At 46.6% G+C, this 22,275-nt stretch overlaps 1 protein-coding gene across 1 annotated transcript in view; it reads left to right on the top strand.

The window, feature by feature from the left end:
* MGAT4B (alpha-1,3-mannosyl-glycoprotein 4-beta-N-acetylglucosaminyltransferase B) overlaps positions 1-22,275 on the top strand; it is a 75,515-nt gene that overhangs the window by 35,185 nt on the left and 18,055 nt on the right. The window contains exons 2-5 of the mRNA XM_090064138.1: positions 15,843-16,022; positions 16,651-16,791; positions 17,590-17,723; positions 21,388-21,434. Of these exons, the coding sequence (XP_089920264.1) occupies positions 15,843-16,022; positions 16,651-16,791; positions 17,590-17,723; positions 21,388-21,434 (502 nt within the window). The remainder of the gene's footprint in view (positions 1-15,842; positions 16,023-16,650; positions 16,792-17,589; positions 17,724-21,387; positions 21,435-22,275) is intronic.

The raw sequence follows: 22,275 nt of genomic DNA on the forward strand, positions 1-22,275 counted from the left end.
GAGCGGTGGGTACAATGTGCTGTTTTTGTTTTTAATTTCTCTGTTTGTTGGACAGAGGTGATGATAAAATTACTGTCTGAAATGTACTACCAGTAAACCTGCAAATGGATGTACCAAACTCCATGTATTCTTAAGGCCGGGTCTAGCTGATCATCCATTGCTACAGAAGAGCAAAGTCTCAGTGATGCGTGGTAATTAGAAAAAGTTTTTGTTGGATCGCAGTAATGTTAAGAGGAGGATTAACAAGAAATTTTATTTTAACTCCTTCACAGGCAATTAACGACAGCTGCTGCAGTAAGAGGGGGAGAGATGATTAACAAGGCAACCTTTCCAAAGATCAGCTTGTCTTCCTGGAGGAATTCCTTTTTACTCAAGCTGATGAGGGAGACAGAGTGGCTATTTAGTGGTATGACTTTAGAGATGTGTGGGTTTTTTGCTGAACAAGGTCTCTGTTCCTGTAATTAAGTTAATTTTAAAATGAAACAGGAGGTTCCTGTGGAACTGTCAGGTGTCTGCCGTTCTTGTAACTCTTTATTTTCTGTAAGGGAAGCACAGTTGGCTCACTTCTGAGCAACCCGCCTTTCTAGCCGTTTCTGGAGCACAGCAGTGCTGTAGACTTGCCATCTGAACTAGCCGACTTGGGTTACTGTAGAACATAAAACTTGGACCGATCTATTTTGATAACCATTGTGAACTCCGTATCGCAAAGGAATGGAGGAAAAAGTCATGTGAAGGGCCATCAGCCCGTCGTTGAGGGCAGAGTTAACGCTGCTTGACTTTTAAGTAAACTACCATTACCAAGGGGCACATGCAGTAAACCTTAAAGCTGGTATCCAGAGCTATGCTGTGGAGAGTTTCACTGATGGTGTAATACGCACTTCTGGGCTGACGTGCTGGAATTTGAAAGATTTGAAATATCAGTATTCATACTGTGCCTTAAATACCTGAAAATATGTCTTGTTTCCCATCATAGGTAAAGCTGCATAGTCCCACCCTTGAGAGAACCTCTAGCAGAGTTGGTGGGTTGAGGTTAACGGCCTTGCCACACGTCACAGAAGGAGACGGTGATGAGCTTGCGCCTGTTGTCCCATTGTGGCGTTCCTTGAGATCAGCCAGGCTGTGTCCGCTGAGCAGTGTGTGTGTGTGTGTGTGTGTAGATCTTAGAAAAGTAACAAGTTAAAATAGACCAGGGATCTTTTTCCTTGGGTCTTCAAAGGACAGGGATCAACTTAGACCAAAATTTCAGTGTATAGTTTGTGTGCATCTCTCAGAAATCCTATAACATGCTGGCTATTTTTAGGTTTAATGGCCCACGGCTTCTGTTAACACGTTCTTTTGTTCACTTCCAGCTTGTTTTTATTCCCCAATCAAATAAAGGCATTAAAAAAAACCAGCAAAGCTTTTGCTTTGTATGTATGAGAGAAAATGCTTAGAAAGCTTTTATTTGTGCTGTGCAGGTAGAATAATTAGATTGCTAATGGACTAGTGCTGCTTTGGGGAAGAAAGAAACTTTGCAGTTTCAGTATCCATAAAAACCTGTAGTATGTACAACAAGGAGAGATTTAGGGAAATTCTGGATCTTCTTTCCAAGTGTCTGGAATTATGGGAGGATAGGAATTGCCTAGTACGCTTACCCCAGTGTGCTGTTACTGACAACGACCAACACTGAGAGCGTTAGTTGAAGACTTGAGAGCACCCAGAGACAGCAGACGTGCCCCCGTGCTGATATTTTCGGCACTCTTTAATAGGCTTGGCTTCAGGCCTAAAGCACGAGGCTTTAATATATATTCCAGTAGTTTCACTATAACTAATTTGCGTAATCAGATAGGCTTGAGGTGCATACAGATGTCCATTTTGTATCAGAAAATTGTTAAATTCTTGGTCTTGATGCTTTCCTGTGGCAGTGAGTTCCAGGGTATGATGTGTGAAAAAAGCACTTATTTCTACATTTGCAACCTTTCAATAGAATAGCCTTTGATCTTCTGTCATGATGCAGCAAGAGCAGAAGCTGGGAGTGTTGCACTGGTTGTTTTATATGCCTTTTTATCATGCCCCCTCTTCTTCGTGTCCCTTCTAGGTTGCGCTGTCTTGATCTTTTCAGTCTTGAGTTTTTCAGGCCCTTGATTACTCTCATCTCCCTTTCCTAAACCCACTTCAATTCTGTAATATCCTTTGTGAGATGAGATGGCCAGTACGGCATGCATTATTCCAGATTAGGCTGTCGCTGACTTGCATAATGATGTTATAATGTTCTCTTTGTTGCTTTTCTCCAGCCCCTTCTCTCTGCAGCCTAACATTTTTCTCCCTGTAACTGCAGACTCAAGTCCTGGCTTCCCTTTCTAGCAAATAGTCTTGATTTAGGACCATGCAAGCAGTAGCTTAAATTTTGCCCCGCAACATTCATTCATTTTGCCTTCATATGATACTGAATGAAGTTCATTTGGCATCCTGCAGCTTATTCATTCAGCTTGTTTGGGTCTCTGAAGTTCTTCTTGGACATTTTTGGCCTTGACTAACCCAGCTCATTTTTTGTGTCTGTGTATTTTGATGTTTTGCTGTTCATCTCCTTTTCCAAGTTATTGGTGACCAACATGAGACTTAATGCAAACCCTCCTGACTCCCTAACACTAACCTGTGCAGTAATGGAAAAGCCCATTTTAAATGCAGCATTTTTTCTGTCTGCTACCCAGTATTGGCTTTGTGACAATGCTTTACCTCTGACCCTGTGTATACTTAACATCTGTAATAGCTTCTTGTAAGGGACCTTATTGGAAGCTTTCTGCAGATCTTAAACTGTCAGCTGGTTCTCCTTCATAGCTACCTGATTGATGTTCAGAGCACTCTTAAGAGGCTAGCAAGACATTATTCTCCTCTGCAGAAATGGAGCGAGTTAGCCCCCATCATAACATTTTTCTTGTCCCTCAGCTCTGTGCCATTTAAATGTTGAAGATGAGCGTGAGGCCTGGACTGTTCAGTTCAATTCGCTCTCCTGGATCTGACAGAAGGATTGGCACTGGGGAGACTGGTTGTGGGAGAGGGTGATGGCAAGTTTGCAATTTTAGATTCTCACCCGTCTCTAAAACTAGAGACACTAGGTGTGAGTGTCGGATGCATCACCTCTCTCTCCAAAGAGATTACAGATTGTCCATCCAACTGTGGCATCTGTCCTGCCAGCCTCAGCCTCGCAGCACCATTTTGGCTTCAGTCTGTATCTCAGAAGACTGATTATTGTCCCTCCTTCTCTTATGGCATTGGAGTGTGTTTGTCATGCCATGTGCGTGCATGTGTATGCACACAGTTGCAAATCCCTGAGAGGTGGTTTGCTAAATTCAGGAAGGTGCAGTTTGCACGGTTCCTGAACAGACAGGCTGCCGCAGCTGCTCTCGCTTTGGAGTTTTGGGAAAACAAGGTGGACTGCATTAAACATTGTTTTATTCCCAATTTCCTTATTATTTCCTTTGGGGACGAATATCTGGGAAGAAACTGAAATCTAATGAGCAGGGCAGCACATTCTACAGCAAAAATGCTAACTGGTGTTAGTGAGTGTTTCTTTAATTAGTGGTTTTTCACCAACCAGTCACACATCCTGATTTCAGCTCATTATTAGAGCTGTGTCAGGTTGAAATGTTGTTAAATATACCACAGTCTCTTAATAAATGACTGAATTAAAAAGAAAAAAATAAAGCCTACAGCTTGCAGTCTGTAGGAGCATTTCCTTTGCTTGATGATCATTTTTTCAGACAGGCTGATTTTTTAATGAGTCTCTTATGAAGGCTGACACATTTGGCTGAGCAGAGTGGTGTTTTAGTTCCTGCGCTGGCTGTCTTTTTCAAATCCAAGAGCTCGGGTCTGCACAGGGCTGGAAGAACGGCTGTGAGTTGGGAACGAACATCCTAGCAGCATTGGCAAGGTGCTGGATCAGCACAGCAGCCCTGAGGAAGGCTTACTCAAAGCTGGGTTGTACTTCAAAGGCTTGGTTGTCCCACAGACATTGGTTACAACGCTTTGGCATTTTGTGGAACAAGGAGTTTGCTACTAGTTACTGATTTGGTAAATCTGCTAATTTACAGGCTTTAAACTCTGCCTGTGTCAACACTCAGTGCCCTCTCTAAGCCTTCGTCCGCTGTTCAGGAAAGGACTTCAAGTACGTGCTTAAGTTTCACTGACTTCTTTGTGACCTAAACATGCACCTTTTTCCTGCGAGAGGCTTTTCTGAATTGGGCCATAGGTATGTTAGAAATGGAGTATTGTTAGAATATTGTTAGAAATGGAATGTTGTTAGAAATGCACAGTTTGCATATTGCACCTGATTAAAAAAAAAAACACTGCCAAGGACTTTTTTTTCCTTGGCCAGCCTTGTTACAGTTTTTCTTATACTAAATCACTCCCTCCCCCACACTCCCCCTGGTCCTTCTCATGCAGATTACAGAAGCTGGAATTCAACTGACTGTGTCCTTGAAAGGGGGGGGGGGATTTAAACTCTTGGTGACCTAAAGAACTTTCTGAGCATGCGCAATTAGCTGATGCATATTTACCTATCCGCCCTGCATGCTTAAGTAGTTAATTATAATATACATGCGATGGATGAAGTGACGTAACCACATACATGTTTGTATGAAACAAAAATGAGCTGTAAAGAGTTCCTGTTTCTGCACACGTGCCCAGGAGGGGAAGAATAAAATACCAGCTGAGAATTTCCTCAGGGGTTCAAAGTAATCTGCTCCGACCCTATTTGCAAATACACCTTTTGTGCTGCTAATAAGTGTGTGTCTGAGATTTCTTCGCGTGCCTCCAGGGAAACGAACTGCAAATTTTTGCAACAGGTATTTATCCAGTGCACTGTAAATAGCAGGTGGTAGGTCAACATAGGAAAACATCTAGGCTGTGATAGTGTTGGAGTGATGTTGTAGCTGTCTCTTGTGCATTTCTTGGACTATCACAAGGATTTCTATGCGTGATCATCTTTTGTTGGCCCATCTGTATGGTTGGGATAGACTTCTGGCTGCCGTGCATTCTTCTTCAGGTCTCTAGATAGTGGTAGTTACCAGGTGCACTTGTTTGAGAGGGAGACTTTTGACTACTTAAATTTTTATTATAAAAATATTTAATACACGAGTTAACATGCAAAAATGGGCAGCCTTCCCAGGGGCTGAGCATCAAACACAAGTTGGCATCAAAAACACTGTATCACCAGATTGAACCCGTCTTCCCTGCAATACTCTTCAAGGGGTTACACGCATAGGACCAGCTGTCTCTCTTCCCCTTTCAGAGTGCTCCCTTGGTGGCCCAGCTGGTCCACAGTTTGTTACAAGGTGAAGGGTCTAAGTGGTGGACAGATGAGAGGGGGTCTGTCTAGTGAGGTGAGTGGAGGTGGTCCCCTGGGGCAGTAAAGGCATCCAGAGGGAGGGCAGCTTTCACTTCGACCAAGAGGCACGACACCAAGCAGACAACATGGAGGCCCAGCCAGGCGGCCAGGGCTTTGGTCGAGAGTCAGGTGGACGAGGCTGAGTTGAGGTGGTGAATCAGTCTAATGGTGTGCAGCTGGATCAAGGAAGTGATAAGGCTTCTGGAGGCTTGGCTCGGTGCCCTCTCATGCAAGACCAGATTATGGGCAAGGGGCTCCTGCACCAGCTCTGGAAAACGGCACCTGTTTTGGGGGTCTCAGTCAGAAGGGATGGAGGGGAGAGAGATCCTGCATTAGCCATGAGTTGTTTTGAAGACTGCCCGCTGGAGAAACATGCTTTCTAGGTTTTACAGATCCTGACATTGTGCAAAATGCCATTTCCACCAAATGAAACAGTTTATTTTAGGCGCAGATCCTGCCTCTGATCACCTCTTTTTGAAAAGTTAGTTAACAAGTAAAGGAGTTGCTTGTTTAAGAGCAAACCTCAGAGACAAGGTTTGAACACAAAAGAGAAGTTACAGTACTGGCTTTCATGTCATGGTGACCTGGAAAATATGTGTGGATCTCCTTCCCCCTGTTAGCTTTGGATCTCGTGCCTCCATGTATAAGCCTAGCAGAATTTTCCAATGAGCTTTCAAATACTACTAATTATTTAGTTACTTGTACTGCATTACCATTTGGCATAAGTGCCTCTAACCTTGTGAAATAGGATATAGTATGTCCTTTCTTTGGTTTTTGATTAACAAGCTGGAATTCCCTGAGTCTCCTGGGTGATTTGTGTCCAGTGTGTGATGAATGATGACTGGTCAGGATATTTTCTGAAGAGGGAACGCTGATATCGTTTAACAAATAATGAGCATGTGTCACTTAGCTCTCATACAATTAATGGTGAAAGCATCACCCATCTAAGGGAGGCAGCTAAATGGGAGATCTAGTACTCAAGAGCTCTTAATTCTCTTGAGCATAGTAATGGGGTATAAATAATTAAAACAAAGTTTTTTCTTCACTTGAGAAAGCACAATTATGTCCGGTGAGGATATAAAAAAGATGGTTGGAAAACAGTCTAGGTTATGAACATTTTGATGAATGGGCTGATGCAAAACAGAATAATTCTTTAATATGAAGCCTAAAATGTGGTTTTTAAATTGTATTAATTATTCCTAGAACATGCATCACTCCAGAACAAATTCCTAGAATTAATGTTAAAATAGCAATGTGCAGACAAAGTGTATGGTAGGTACAGAGAGGCTGAAGGTTATCTGTGCACCATTTCTATTTTGGACTAGATTTTTAAAAAGGAGATTCAGAACACTTCCATGGTGATTTATCTGCTCTTTTCCTGATGAGGCACATAACAAAAGGGCTTTAATAGGATATTTCCACTCCCTAAAGTTCATAGTACTAGACACTACGGAAAAAGGCTTGTTTTCTGTAGCTGCTCCAGTACCTCAAACTAAACGTGGATCTTGGATGTGGACATGGTAAAAGGATTGTCTTCATGGCTATTAATATTGGGTGCTCCCCCCCATCCTGTCTTATTGTCTCCTTTTGAATTTTACCAACAAAGTACAAACTTAAAGCTTAAGTTTTTCATGTTAGGATTTAAAAAAAAATCTGTATTAAAAAAGAATCCAGAAAAAAGGCTCAATTTGGGCTTAGCCACCTGACCAAAGAGGTTTTGTGGAGAGACGAGTGGATCCTAGGAGGCCACCCCTTCACCAAGAACCTCTTGCAAAAACCTAACATCTGTTTTGGGTGCTGAGACCCACTGCACATCTGGCCCAGAGTGTTGGTTGACCTGTCGCCCAGTGTGGTAAGTCTGAAGTATTTTAGGGTGTTCTTGGTGGATTGTGTATGTTAATCCTACAACTTTTCAATTTAAAATGTTTCAATAATAAAATAGAGACCTAGGACCTAGAGGAGTCAGAATCCACCCATCTCACTGCTGTCACAACACGAATACCTGAGTTATTCCTTAATCTGCCTCTAAAACTTGATGCACCAAGGACTAGGCCGTTTTTGTTGTTGCCCCATCTGGGGACAGCTAACCATTTTGACCTCCCATTAAGTAAGCCAGTATGTTCCTGCGCTCTTTGTCTAGGCTACAAGCTGACCTTGACAGGTTGCAACGGTGGGCGGATGAGAATAGGATGGGGTTTAACACTGATAAGTGCAAGGTGTTGCACATGGGGAGGAAGAACCGGCACCACACTTACAGGTTGGGGAACTCCCCTCTTGCCAGCACGGAGACGGAAAAGGATCTTGGAGTCGTCATTGACTCCACGATGAACATGGGCCAGCAGTGTGGGGAGGCAGTCAAGAAGGCCAACCGTACCCTGTCATGCATCCACAGATGCATCTCGAGCAGGTCCAGGGAGGTGATCCTCCCCCTCTATGCGGCACTGGTCAGGCCGCAGCTGGAGTACTGCGTCCAGTTCTGGGCGCCACACTTCAAGAGGGACGTGGACAATATGGAAAGAGTTCAGAGGAGGGCCACTCGTATGATCAGGGGTCAGCAGGGCAGGCCTTATGAGGAGAGGCTACGGGACCTGAACCTGTTTAGCCTCCACAAGAGAAGGTTAAGGGGGGACCTTGTGGCCTGCTACAAACTGGTCAGGGGGGATCAGCAGGTATTGGGGGAGTCCCTGTTCCCCCGTGCGCTGCCAGGAGTGACCAGGAATAATGGTCACAAACTGGCGGAGGGTAAGTTTAGATTAGATATTAGGAGGCGCTACTTCACAGTCAGGGCGGCTAGGGCCTGGAACCGGCTTCCAGGGGAAGTGGTGCAGGCTCCTAGCCTGGGGATTTTTAAAAGGAAGTTAGATGAGCACCTTGCCGGGGTCATCTGACCCCGGTGCTCTTTCCTGCTAAGGCAGGGGGTCGGACTAGATGATCTACCTAGGTCCCTTCCGACTCTAGCTACTATGAAACTATGAAACTATGAAACAAGCATGATCTGTTGTACCACATGGCCCAGCAGAATTGCTGCCTTCTCAGATTGCTGATGGGAGCTCTCTGAAACCGTACTTTGTGCAGCTGGTTTCCTCCTCCCAGGGCCACACCAGCAGCTAGGAGGGCTAATTTAACAGTGAAGCTTGTTCTTGACAATACAGGCAGTTTATTCTGGAGTCATTACTGACACCTGCATAGCCCTGCAAGAGGGTTTACACTTGCATAGTGAAGTGCAAATCTCACTGCAACCTTAAAACAGGGCTAATCTTTTTTTACACTTCAGGAGCTGAATTTACTTCCCAGATTTCACATAACTTACAGGAAAAGTGCAAATGGCTTGAAACTTTCTTAGTACAATACTTACAGCCTTTTGAACTGGAACCAGGAAGGCTCACAGGTATGATCTGTGAAAGTGGCACCGACTCAGTGTAAAACATTCACCTTTCAGAACATATCATCTGTAACATCAGCTGAACTCAAGGGTGCCTGTTAGTTCTGCAGGGTCAAGGCGAAGGTGTGTGAGACATGAGCAGTAGCAGAGAAGTAGTTGAAGCGGAGATGAGGACCTGGTAAGTCGAGTGAACTGGGGTGTGGGATTTATTTAGCAGTTTGTTTCCCTGCTTTCCACAGTTCGCATTAGTGGACAACCTTTATGTAGGAGTTTTGAAAGAGAATGATAAAGAATGGGTGTTTGCACTCCAGACAAGACCACCTGGTGTCACTAACACAAAAACTGTCCGGAATTAGTCATTTGTTATTGCAAAAGTGCCATGTTTAATTTGAGTGCTACTGTTAGCTAATTTAGTGCCCAGAACTGCATTATTTATTCCTTGCAACACTGCCTGCTCACACTCTTGCATTTTAGAGCTGCACTTTATCCAAGGTAAATAGCACCTCTTCTAGCTTGATTAATAAGCACCGTTATCCATATTTGAAACAAAACAGAGGGAGCGGTCCGTTCAGGTTGGGATTAAAGACTGCGTACTACCTAGGCTTGCCTCGGAGACCCAGGACTTGCATTTTCTTAACATCCATTTATATTTGTCTCATCAATTTTCTGCGCTCAGAAATCCACGTTGCCCCTCAAGATTGCAGAATTGACAACAAAATCGTCAAAGCTTGCTGAAAGCTGAGATCTGATGTGTTTTATAAGGTTAAGCTTTGTGCACAGTAGTGACGTAGTTTTCTGCTCGTGTGCTGAAAGGTTTGAAGTAGAAGGAAGTCTTGGGCTTTGGCCTTCAACGTGCTCTGTTGGGAAAGGTTATCTTCAAAGAATAAAAACAAAGCTAATCGGTCCTGAAGCGCTGATATATTTAGCATGCACAGAGGGCTTTCCAGGAGGCTGTGATGTGGTTTGAAAGACTACCAGAGAACGGGAGTTATGAAAAGACTGACAAATGCGGATGTAGACAAGTCTCGGAGGTTTGCAGAGCTAGAACTGTAATTGCACTTGCGATGCCGCGTGACTTTCTCCTGCTGGAGAATTACGTTCTGTGTCTGCCTTGTCACTGAAACAAGCCTCTGAGTAAGTTGCATCCCTCCCCAGCTAACAGACACTGCCTTTACTATTTATATTAACTTCAGTAAGAGCGAAGCCACAAATTCAGTGCTGCAGAGCCTCATTTGTACATGAGATGGGTACTGCCTTGTCCAGAATGTAATGGGCAGGATCCTCTTGCTTTATTTCCCCAAACAAATACTCAGGTCTTCTCCCTCGAAAAAGACATGGGTGGGTGGGTGGGTTTATATGCGTGTGTGTCTGCGGGTGGCTGCTCAGCACCTCTGAAAATCAGGCTGCGTGTGTAGGTGCCCAAGTATCAACCAGGGATCCCAGCACCTTTTATGACTTTCTAGAGTGTTGTGGTGGCTCTTTTAGCCCAGTTGCCCTATGCAAGGCGCATCCTGGTCCCTCTCATACATCCTGCTCTTGAGAATGTGAGTGGCACCTTCAGTTGACAAGTAGCGATCTTCGCAGCTCGCATGCAGACAGCGCTGGCTCTGCTGCGTGGGGTTTGCACACAGCAGAATTTTAAGCAAGCTTGCTCGGTCCTGGCTTTGATTCCCAAAGAGAGCGGGTTTCTAAATAGGTGGCTGGAGAAAGCGCTGGGAACAGCCAAATACCAGACCTGGCAAGGTGCAAAGCTTGGCGTCCAGTCAGCCCTGTGGTTTCTCGTTCAGCACAGTATGTTCACTGTACAGCCGACGTGCCCTCCTATCTCACTGGTACCCTGTGAACTCCCATCCAGCACAGATCGGCTTTGTCTCAAACCAGTGTGTTTTCTGCCTACAGCAATAGGTTACAGTACTTGAAATCCTCAAGTCACCTACTTTTTTTTCTTCTTGGAGTGAGAACTTGTATCCGTTGCCCACAGTGCTCAAGTCCCTGGGTGTTTTAGGAGCACTATCTCTTTGTAATTATTGTCTTGTACTTTGAGGGGAATACAATAAAAATGCAGACGATCAGAATCTACAAGTATAGCAAGGGATCCATTTTGAACAGATATCAGCACAGTAATTTGTTCAGCCCAATTAGCTGCAAATCACTTCTGTGTCCAAACTTGTCTCCCACAGCTAAAAGCAAGTCTATTTTTCTTACTGGCTTTTTCAGAGAGTACTGTCCCTCACTTAGGAACTGTGCTCTTCTTTTGTGAGGAGAGAAGTGTCTTCCATCTACATGTTATCATGTGCTGACACTCACGAAATTGCATTACTGGGAAATCATAAGAAATAAAACCATCCTTACGTTTGCTTTACTATTTGTGCCTCAACCTGTTCAAGCAGGACTCGCTGTAATTCATCACAGGCCACTGTTTAATTTCACAAGGAAGTGAAAAACCTGCGAGAGCCATTACAGGACAGCTGTATGAAAAACAGATACAATTTCACTTTTTCTACCATTACAGGGAAATGCAGAAAATGGCAGATTGTGCATCAGCATTTCACGTTAATGAAAAGTGCAGCTTTCTGCTTGAGCAGGCAGGTCGTTAATGACTGAATAATCAGTGACATTTCCTGCTAACTCTGCCATGAGCAGAATGTAGCGCTCTAGCAAAAGCCATTAAGCCTTACGTCTACTTCCAGGGTATGAAGAACACGTCCAACATCCTCAGATTTTAGTCATTATTTGATTTGCTAGTGTTTATGTCGCAGGGTCCTCGACCACGGGCTATGCTAAGCAGTCTGCAAACAATAAATAGTCGTCCCTACCTACACATTTTTAAATGTTTTCTCTCCCACACTGGGATGTGGAAAAGCTTTTGCAGATGAAAGGGGAGCCAGCCAGTTAGACTCTTTTCTTTGAATAAAGTTGCTGTTTAATGCACAAAGTAAAATAGAAAGGCCGTGGAAGGGACAAAATCCCTTTTTTGGCTCTCATAATGTTTCTGTGATCCTGGTTCTCGTGTGCCAGATTAGATAAAGCCTTTGTGAGCACCATTTTGATTTTTAGTTAGACTTTGATTTTAAATCTCTTAATCTTTTAGTAAAGTCTTCACCTTTTAAGGCAGCAGGCAGCCTTCTGTGAACAAGAACCCCACACCTTGTGACAAGTGCAGGAAGATCAGCTGTACCTGTTTTAAGTAGTGTATTTTTTTTAAAAGTGTTTGTGGGGGGGAGGGGGCTGTTGGGAAAGATGCTTAAAAATTAAAAATACGTTTTCCCCTGTGTATTCTATACTAGGGAAGGGATTAAACAGAGAAGTAGATTGGAAATGTGTTGCAGCGTCTTGGACACAGCGTTGTATCCAACTGTGTTTTACGATGTAGATATTCTTATTTTCTAAACTCCCTTTTCTCTGGGCCCCAAAACTGGCAAAGCCAATGCAAACTCCTCTCTGGTTAATTGGTCTAAAATGCCTGTAACTGCATGAGGAAGTTTCAGTGTAGCATTTCAGTCCAGTTTACAGGACGGTGGAGCCCCAAACTAGCTGCAGAGCCATAGCAGTTAACTACCAGCAAAGGCAAACTTTAAAAACAGGATGATTTCAACAGTGCTTGCTTTTGCCTGTGTTTTTAATTCTGTCTTGCACACAAAAAAGGTGCCAATTACAGGTTTATATCTGAATGTAAAACATGTTAAAGCATTCTAAACTTATGTTTTTGGAGCTTTTACAACTTAAAAGAATAAATCATCATTAACCTAATTAGCTGTAAGTTGTTTTTAGCCCAGGGTGACTTTGTTTTATGTTAAACTCAGATGGTTCCAATTTAAAAATTCACATTGCATCCCTCATTGAGAAATCTGCCTGCAAAAATTGGGACAACTTGGGTCAGAAATAGATTATATAAATCTGTGCTTATGTGGTACCCTGATTTTTTTTTAAAGCCTGCATGAAGGGATAGAGCTGATTGCAATTGAACTGCTTTTAAGTGTGCATTGAACAAGTGGTGTAGATTCAAAGCATGTCAAGTAATGGTTTCTTGCAATCTTCCTGTCACTGCAGACAGAGCCCATGTCCTAAGTGGGATTGGCTGAACAGCTGCACATAAAATAAGTCTGTATTAAAATTAGTTTAGCTTCATGGTAATAATAATACAGTAGTACAAATTTGCTCTGAGTTAGATCAGTGATCCAGATGCTGGTATCCGTCCAGGAGCTTGTAACTGTGGTCATCCAAGCATGTGTAATTTCTAAGTAACCAGGTTCATTAATAATGGAGTAAGAAGAAATGCAGGGAAACATAAATGGTTAACCGCTTCACATTCCAGCCTCTTGTAGAGATATCGTCAGAAACCACTGAAAACCATTGTCTCTCTGTCTGCTTGTGGGGGGGGAGTAAAAGCAGGCCGACATGCAGAGTCGCTTTGACAGAGAAAGCCTTGCTGTGCTCTCAAAAACTACCTTTGGATTTGCAATGCACCCTCCACTACAGCCCGTGTAAGCAAACAGGCAATTTGTGATCTGAATCTCTGCACAATACTCTTTGGCTCATCTTGTCATGGAGGTCAGATTAAATTACCATCATAGTCCCCAATCTATGAACGAATCCCTTCTTAATCACTGCTGTAGGCTGTACTTGTTTTTGTGTGTTTTTTTGTGGGGGAAGGGGTTCCTTCCTTGCCCTACTTCTGGTCCTTCCTTCCTAAGGTCTGTCTGAACTAAGCATGGCCATCCCTGGCCATCCAAACACTTAATGGAAGTGAGCTCCATAACTGAAGGCTCATTCCCAGCCTTGAAGATCAGGGTCTTGTGTTAAACTTGTTTGGGGAAGATGGGCCCAGTTCAGGAGTCCCTCAGTGATGTCCCCTTGTTGACCTGTATTGCTTAGGAGAGGGTCTTCTCTGTGCTGAGGGCAGACCTGTGCATTGAGTGTGCCAGTGATGAGCAGTTGTGGGTGAGTCCACACAAATATGGTAACAGGCATTATTTCCGCTTTATTCCAGGCATCTGGAAACACCAGGAGCCATTGCCCTGGGATGTTCATAACCTGTCTCCCCAGGATTTCCTTTCATCCTGTGATCACTGTGCAGGCGCTTATCTTCCTCAAGCACCTGGGCAGCTGAGTGATGGGTCCTCTGTTTGGTGTCAATGAGGGATAGAGCTCTCCTTCACTTGAGCGCTGGCAGAAAAGGCTGTATCCTCTCCCAGTTTCTGCCAGCAGGTTTATCTAGATGCTGAATAAAGGCAGGAATGGCGCGCTGAGGGATGCTGGGGTGACTGCTAGCAAGGCCTGGTGCACCTGTGGTCATTGCTGCCTTCTGGGTAATGCCGGTCTGAACTCCAGCGAGGCTGGCACTGCCGGCTGTACTGGTAATCGGAGAGGTAACCTGCAGAACACTTCTACCAAGAGGCTGTTCCTTATCGAGTGGCTGACCCACTCCTCCCATGGCAGGTCTTGCTTTTATCCTCTCCAGAGCTGCCTCTTGCCATCTGGTGAAGGACAGCACCTGCGCAGACTGAGTCCTGCACCCTTGTCCTTAATTATTCATGTCCCCAGAGCTGGACATGACATAGCTGGAGACATAGCTTTCGGTCCTGGCTGCTCTCTCTGGAGCAGACTGGCCCCGAGGGCTCCTTCATTTCTAGTACTTTGTACCATGAGCAGCATTGGCGAGTCATTGTTTTTATCGTAGAGTTTTAAAGCAGGATTTGCTTTCTCCTGCTTAGCTGCTTCATGGAGGCTGCGCTGTAGTTTGGCCAGAATGTTATCTGGGGAGCGCAAAATAAATGGGCGAGTTTTGTGTGGGAGATGGGCTATTTCTGTATCTTTTCTGGCAGCCGCGCTCTTTACCCGGGTTGCCATAGTAGTAACAATAACATCGCGTTGTGTGGCAGCATCCCCGTTTGCCAAGAAAGCGAAGAACATGTTTACAGAAGTGGTGCTAACTTCAGGACACAGCTCCCAGGCCTCTTCTCAGACTCCGGGTGCTCCTTCACACTGCCTTGAACGCTTTTGGGGAACAAACAGGAGCAGAAGGTGGGGCTGGGGAGGGACTGCCTAATGCTAGGGACCTACACAGCACTCTGAACGTTGGATGTGGTCCCTCTGGCTTCCCTTGGTGCACAGAAGAAGCATGTGAATTTTTTCCCAAAGCTTCCCTCGGGTTTTCGTTTTGGCAGTGTCAGGAGTGGCAAGCTGTTCTCCGAGTCTGGCTGGTGGCGCTGAGCACTGGCACACTACGAGCTGTCACAGCTTTTAACCAGCTTTGTACCATTGCCAGGTCCAATTGTGGCAGGGGGAGCCTGCTATCCCCCCACCCTCCCTTCCTGTCGCAGAGAGAGGACCTGTCCACCTCCTTCCCATGCAGCCACACACAGCACACATCTGACTGCTCATTTGCAGGCGCACACCCCGTGCGGTTACTCATCCACTCCTGGACACGTGCTATGGAGCTTACACAATCTGCAGCACGTGGTTCTTTTCACTCAGCCTCAAATACACACACCAGGCCATGCTTTCTGCTTTACTCACATACTCCCACGCCAGGAGGGAGAGAGAGAGAGCTGAAATCTCTTACAGAAAGAGAGAAATCTCCATTTTGCAGGCCCCCTTTATCCATACTTCATACAGAAGCAAAGACGTGCAAACCCCCAATGCGTTTACCATTTGTAGGTCATCTTTGACCACACGGGCAGTCCTTATCTAGCAGAGTTCCAACCCACAGTGACGTCTGAAGGCAGCCAAGTTATCCATAAACCCCTGGAAACCAGAGCTGGAAAGAGGAATGAAAATGGTCCTTTCTGTGTAGCTGGTGGTTCCCAAGTCTGAACCTGAAATGGAAGGGTCAATGTTTAACGCTCTGCGTGGTGCATAGGTTTCCTGGGGGAAAGGCAGCCAGTGCCTGGAGAATGAGGCTTGCTGGAAGTCACCTGTCCTTTGGGCTAGTGGTTTCCTCCAAAGCAGCCAGTTACTGGGCTCTCTTTGCTAGGCCTGGGATGCTGGATCATGAGCAGGGAAAATGCAGGACTGGTACCATTTTGCCTTTTGAGACCTTTCCAAGCAGGAGAAATAAATGTTGCCTCTCCTCTCTCCCTCTGCTCTCCACAGGCGACGTTGTGGACATTTATCAGCGTGAGTTTCTGGCTCTCCGGGACCGTCTGCATGCAGCCGAACAGGAAAGTCTAAAGCGCTCCAAAGAGCTGAACCTGGTTCTGGACGAGATCAAGCGTGCGATCTCAGAGAAGCAGGCCTTGAGGGACATCAACCGGACATGGAGCAGCTTGTCCGGTGAATGACGGAGCTGAGAGCTGCAGCGGTTCTGTTGCTCTCGTTGCAGAAGGGGTAGCAGGGCGTGTGTGGTGGTGTAGGGCTGTCCTATTGCTTCCCAGTGCAGGCATTGTGTGCAGGGTTCAGCTAGCCTGACCTGGTGCAAGGGGCTTGGATTTCAGAGCTGCTCTCTGACAAGTGATGGCACTGCAGCATTAAGCACTGAACTCCGCTCTGCAGATAATCTCTGCTGTCCCTCCTGTTATGGGTTGCATGTGCAGCTTCTGAATGCTATGGCCTCTGGACTGCACCCTGGCGGAAGGGGGACTGCTGGGGAGAGTTTTAGTTTGTTCAGTGCTCCTTTTATGCACTGAAAACAGGTGAAGTGCTTATCAGAGGAGGAAAAGATCCCATTGATGAGATTCATGTTGATCTTTGTTTACCACCTTGCTGAGATTTGGGGTCCCTTTCGGTTCCTGATGCACACAGCTCCCATAAATGCTCATGGGGCTTGAGGGTGTACAGTGGTGATGCCCTACCAATAACTCAGTGGGGTCATATTGCTCAAGGAAGGTTTTTTTGTCACCAGAAGCATTGTGGTCTCCTCCTGCATAGTGCCTTGCATATTGACTTCCTCTTCCTTTTTAAGATGAAACCAAGTTAAAGCTGTGGAATATCACCAACAAGAACGTGCTGCATCTTCCCACCATCTTCCATCATTTGCCACATTTGCTGTCAAAGGAAAACAGTCTGCAGCCAGCTGTGCATGTGGGACAGGGGCGCACTGGAGGTAAATAGGAGTTAGTACTGCTCCCAGGTCTCTTCCCTTTACTCCATGCCTGCCCCTCTCTCTGCTCTTTGGTAATCCTGGCTGGTGTGTGGAGATGGGCAGGACAGGCAGGAGGGGTTGCATGCTCTAGACCAGCTTCCTTACTGTGATGGGGCATTGAGATGGATATAAGCACCTTTAATTGTTGCAGACCAAGAAGGTGCGCAAGGATATTGTCTGTGCATTAACCGGCACTGAAGTGCTACCTGCCGCTTCCACCTGCGACTGTCTACCAGTGTATCTGATTGCTTTCTAGGTGAAATCCATGGCAGTCGCCTGATGGGAAGCTGTGCCTAGAGTCAGGTGTAGTGTTGATGTGGGGCTGAGTTGCACCTGTTTAGGCTGCTGCAGTTGTAGGGGTTGCTCGGTGGAGGGTTAGTGATCTGAGTAGAAGGGAGGGCCAGTGCAGAGTGCTGTCTTTGGGGCACAGAGGCCTTTCTAAAGATGAAGGCATTGCACCATTTCCTCAGGTTGGGCTTGGTGTTGTGACAGCTCTGCTGAATGTCTCTGTAGGAGGCCCTGCCAGGCTGCCCCTAATCCCTCCTGTTTTCTGGCCAGCCTGCCCTCAGAAATAAGGGATATTGCTCACTGGGTTCATTCAGTGACTTAGCCTGGGTTCCAGCAGGCCTGTCCCGCACTAGCCCTTTTCCCTGTGAGAGAGCAGCACAGCACCCAACCCAAGAAAAAGGCAGAGTGCAGCATCCTGTTTGTTTTTTGGGTGTGACCACTTCTAAGAATGCCCCTTCTTGGCTCTGGCAGTGTCCATTGTGATGGGAATCCCCACCGTGAAGCGAGAGGTTCACTCCTACCTGACGGACACGCTCAACTCCCTGATCTCGGAGCTCACCCAGCAAGAGAAGGAGGACTCGGTGATCGTTGTCCTGATTGCTGAGGTAATGGGACCATGCACTGAATTCTCCTATTTCAGCAGCTCCTGCTCCTCCCCTTCCCCCTCCTACCAGGGGTTTGGGGCCAGGCCAGGATGCTGCCTGCATCCATAAAGCAGCAGGATGCCTTCCTATGGCTGAGAGCCAGGTCTACCGTTTGCCGAGGCAGATAAGTCCAACCTTGGGCGGCTGTCCGACAGGGATCGTTGGGCACATCCTGGAGGGGCCAGCAGCCATCTCTCATGTGAAACAATGCTTGGATGCACTCGGCCGTGGAGGGTCAATATGTTTGTAGGCGATTGCGTTACAGCTGCCAGTCTGGCATGCTCATCCATCTTTTTAATTTAAATTGTGATGATTGACCTTTGCTCTTCCAGAATGCTAAGCAGCTGTTGATCAGAGCAGGCCAAATGTCACTCCCTCATATGCTCCAGGAATTTCTCCTCTTGATCTTCCAAGACTCCTTTATTTTCTCTGCCATGCCCATCAGGTGGCAAACACCCTAACACCCTTCTTCCAGCCTCCAACTCATTTGTCCAGGGAAGAGACTAGCACTTTTTGTGGTACTGGTATGTGGAGTCCAAAATTAGTTCCCGAATCCAGAAGCTGAAAAGCCGTGGTGCAGTAATCCATGAGAGCTGCTTTTATCTATGGCTTTATATGGGTGGGGTTTTTTCTCCTCCACTTTCCCCATGGGATTATTTTTTTCAAGCCTGAAATGCATTTGTCTTAATTTCCAGAAATCCAGTGAGCATGGGAAATCTCAGTGGTGTGTTGCAGGGAGCAGAGCAAAGATAAATGTCTGTTTTAGTTTCCTGTTTACCAGCAATTTGATGTTTTGAGTAGCATTTTGCTTTCAGGTCGGTAGCTTGCATTGTGTACCAAGGGAAAATGCACTCTTCAAGAGATAATGGCTTCCACCAAAGTGCGGAGGGGGAGGGAGTCTGGATCGGTGGATGTGGCTTGGGAGTGAGTTTGATTCTCAGCTGGGCCGTTGGCATGCTATGATTTTTAGCAAATCACTTAACGTCTCTTGCGCTGTAACTGGTCTATCTATAAAATAGACCTTGCAGGGATCTGGTGAGGATTTAAAGGGGCAGAATCCACTTGAATTAATTTTTCCTGTTGGCAACTCATGGCATGTGTGCTAGAGTGTGGCACCCAAAGGCGTTTTGTTTGGCACGCTTGCCTTCAGGGAGCCATGAGGGGCCCGATCCTTGTTGTGGCAGTGCAGCCGTGGCCCCTTCCCTGCCATCCAGCTTGAGGTGCATGTGCATGCACCGTTGGCAGTGAGCCAGGCTGGAGCTCCACGGACCCCGGTGCAGCTACCTGCAGTCTCCCTGGCCTCTGCTGCGAGCAGCCTGGGCTTTGTGGCAGGCAGTAGGGACCTACCTAGAGCCTGGGCTGGCTGTAGCAGGCAGCCGGGAGCCCTGGGGTCCTCAAAGCAACAGCCAGGCTCACGCACCTTGGGACGGACAGTAGGGAAGGGGCCTGGCTGTACTGTGACAACAAGGATCAGGCCACTCGTAGCTCCCCTGCCATCCAACCCTGGCATGCCAACATCTTCCAAGTCAAGGTTGCAAATGTTTTTGGCACACTTTCCAAAACATTGCCAATCCCTGGTCTAGAAGAAGTTTTGAGTACTACCTTTGCCCCAAGTTCTTCTGCCAAACTTTGCCTGTGTTCCTACAGTCCCTCCTCACCCCACAGCTGTGAGAGACTCCTTCCAAATGGGGAGGAGCCAGCGGTAGAGAAAATTCCTTCCCTGTCTCAGTTGCAGTAATATTAGGTGTTGCAGTAGTGGAAGACAGGACGACTAACTGTAGGATATGTTGAACTATAAGGTGCTAAGAGAACCATGGGAAAAGGGAGCTGCATGACTGCCAGCTCCTCCTGTGGTGTTCTGCGCCCACCTGGAGAACACAGTTCTTTGTGCACCCGCTGTCTTAGGCCCATGAACCGTCAGGATTGAGGAGGAAAGGTCCAGAAAGGGGGCACGTGCTTACAACAGACATGCAGTGGCCGTAGGCATATAGAGGGTAATGAGGTGCCCTGTAGTCTAAGGCAGAAGCTACGGGGAAGGGGTGTTTGTCGGACAGCGGCTCTGTCCTGCAGGTCTGTCTGTTCTGTTTTTTAATGGCTGCCTGTAGTAAAAGCTCCAGAGTATCTTGGAAACCGAGAGGCAGTTCCCGGTTCAATAGGTGTCGGAGGCTGTGAGATCTAACAGCTTGCAGCTCTGGCACCAAGCTTCCTTTTCAGAGCTGTGAATTCCTCTGGGTCGCTGAGGGAAGCCGCCTGCTTTATGTTGTCAAACTCTGATCTGAGTTCTCTCGCCCTGCGAAGGGCTGGGGCTCCCATCCATGCTGGAGACCAGCGAGAGGTGTGTAGGATAGGGAGTCCTCCTAGACCTGTGTTATGATAGTGAGAGAGCACTGCATTCCTGCCCTACCTTGCACAGCTGGCCAGCGTGTGTGGGCAGATGTGATGTGTGGTGGCAGGTGCTGGGTGCTGAAGCGGTTATTGTGGCAGAGGGGAGCTCTCCCAGGTTGTTACGGTTGCCCCCGGCATCCAAGACCCCCATCCTTCCTTTCCATAGCTCTGCCCCTGACAGTGCCACAGTGAGAAATCAATCCATGGCCAGGGCCCTGAGGACTGCTTGGGAAGGGGGGAGTTTTCTCTCCAGAAAAAGCCTTGCTTGTCATTATTGCAGATAAAGTGCTGGCCTCGGCTCCTGGAATGCACCCTGATGCCTCGCTCTTCACTTCCCTGTGGTGCCAAATCTGACACTGCCCAGAACAGAGGAGGACATTGCAAACAATTGTTCAGCACGTAGTGCTGATGATAGAAGTCATCAGCCTTTCTTCTTCGAGGCCATCTCTGCAAGTCCCTGTTAGGGAGTTGAGAGCCCTGTCCTATAAGCAGTGAAGCTGTCAGGGATGCATGACTACAGTTTCCACCATTCTGTAAAAGAGGGTAGGAGACCCTGCTCCTTCCTGCCGTCTCCCTTTCTCCTAGCCCTTACGTGAATCTCTGTATTCCTCACTTCCATTTCTTTTAATAGCTGGTGTCATGCTGTGTCGTTACCCTTTTCCTGTGAACTGCTAGGAATGCCCAGCTCAAATCTGAGGCCACCCGTGAGCAGTTACACTGGGAGATGGGAACTGAAATGAGCCCCAAACCTGTAAATGTGCGAGATCTGGAAGCCTGTGAGGAGGGTAGAACTCTGCTTCCATCAGGGGCTGTCTGTTTAATTGAACCCCTGCTGTATGCTCATTGTAGGACGAGAATTGAGAAGGCTCTGGTCCTTGGTCTGAGAGGTTGGCTGGCTCAGCAGGCAACCTCGATGACAGTTAAATTCAAAAGTGCAGGGAGACCGCATTGAGAAGGTGCACAGCGTTCCAGCTTCCCTAATGGGATGAATTAACAGTGGCCAAACAGAAGGAATGTGAAGAAGCTGCCAGCATAAGAAGACTGTCTCAGGCCCAAGGTGACGTGGAGTGAAGCGCAGAGACCAACAAAAGCTGTGTGGAAATGCTGACAGCACATACCGGGGGGTCTAGAAAGAGTTTGTCAGGTGCAGGCTTGGGCAGAGAATCTAAATCAGGCATTTAAACAAGTGATGGTTTCTCAGAACCTGATATCCTTATTGTGTTTATTTTCTATTTTTCAGACGGACACACAGTATACGGCCGGAGTGGCAGAGAACATCAAAACCTTGTAAGCAATTCCTAATCACTATGCTCATGTGGGCTCTGCATCTAGCAACGTGGGGGAAAAGCTGTATTAGAGAGGACAAATGCCTTGGAGTCCCTTGTTTTTGTTTCTTAAATCCCAGGTGCTCCTTTGCTGTCTCTTTATCACAATGGTCACAACATTCAGCACATATATTATAAGTTCCACCTCGCCTTGATCCTGTCCAGTAGGTTGCTTTGTGCTTAACATGTGTGCTCATGCTGTCTGATTTGCTTTTCCTGTCCTGGGGGGCTGTGAGGAAATGGACTATTTAGATTTACTGTAATCCTGTATTTTTGCACTGTTCAGCACCCTCCTGCTCACTGAGTTGGACTCGTTGGTCAGCATGATAAGCATGTATGATGTCAAACCAGAGCAAGCCAGGACAGTAGCAGAGGTCGTTTCTCTGGCTCTGCTGAAGCTAATCTGTCTCTTCTTTGCCGGTTTGGTTGTTTTCGCCCCCTGGCACTGCGTTTCCAGCCTCTATGCTATGCCACATTGGTGTAACTGTTAATTTCTGCCGTACAAGCCTAGTGGCTATTGCAGCTTCGTGGCTATTTCAGTGGGGTTTTTTTAATGTTGAGGATAAAGCTGATGGGTTATTAATAGTGAGGTGTTTCAGGCAATAGCAGTATCAGAGCTCAAAGAGGGAAAGAAAAAGATCATTACAGCAGAGGCTCTCTGAATCCAGTCCAGCTCTTGTGTCTGTATGTTTCCAAAGGATCAGAGTAACCTTAAGGACGAGACTTTGCAAAGGGCAGTGTGTCCTCAGGCTCAATTCAGTTCCTGTGCCAGTGATGCGGGTGGGGCCTGCTTCCAATAATAG

This window comes from Crocodylus siamensis, chromosome 10 (assembly GCF_052110815.1).
Source record: "Crocodylus siamensis isolate JL-2025a chromosome 10, ASM5211081v1, whole genome shotgun sequence".
Taxonomy (NCBI): Eukaryota; Metazoa; Chordata; order Crocodylia; family Crocodylidae; genus Crocodylus; species Crocodylus siamensis.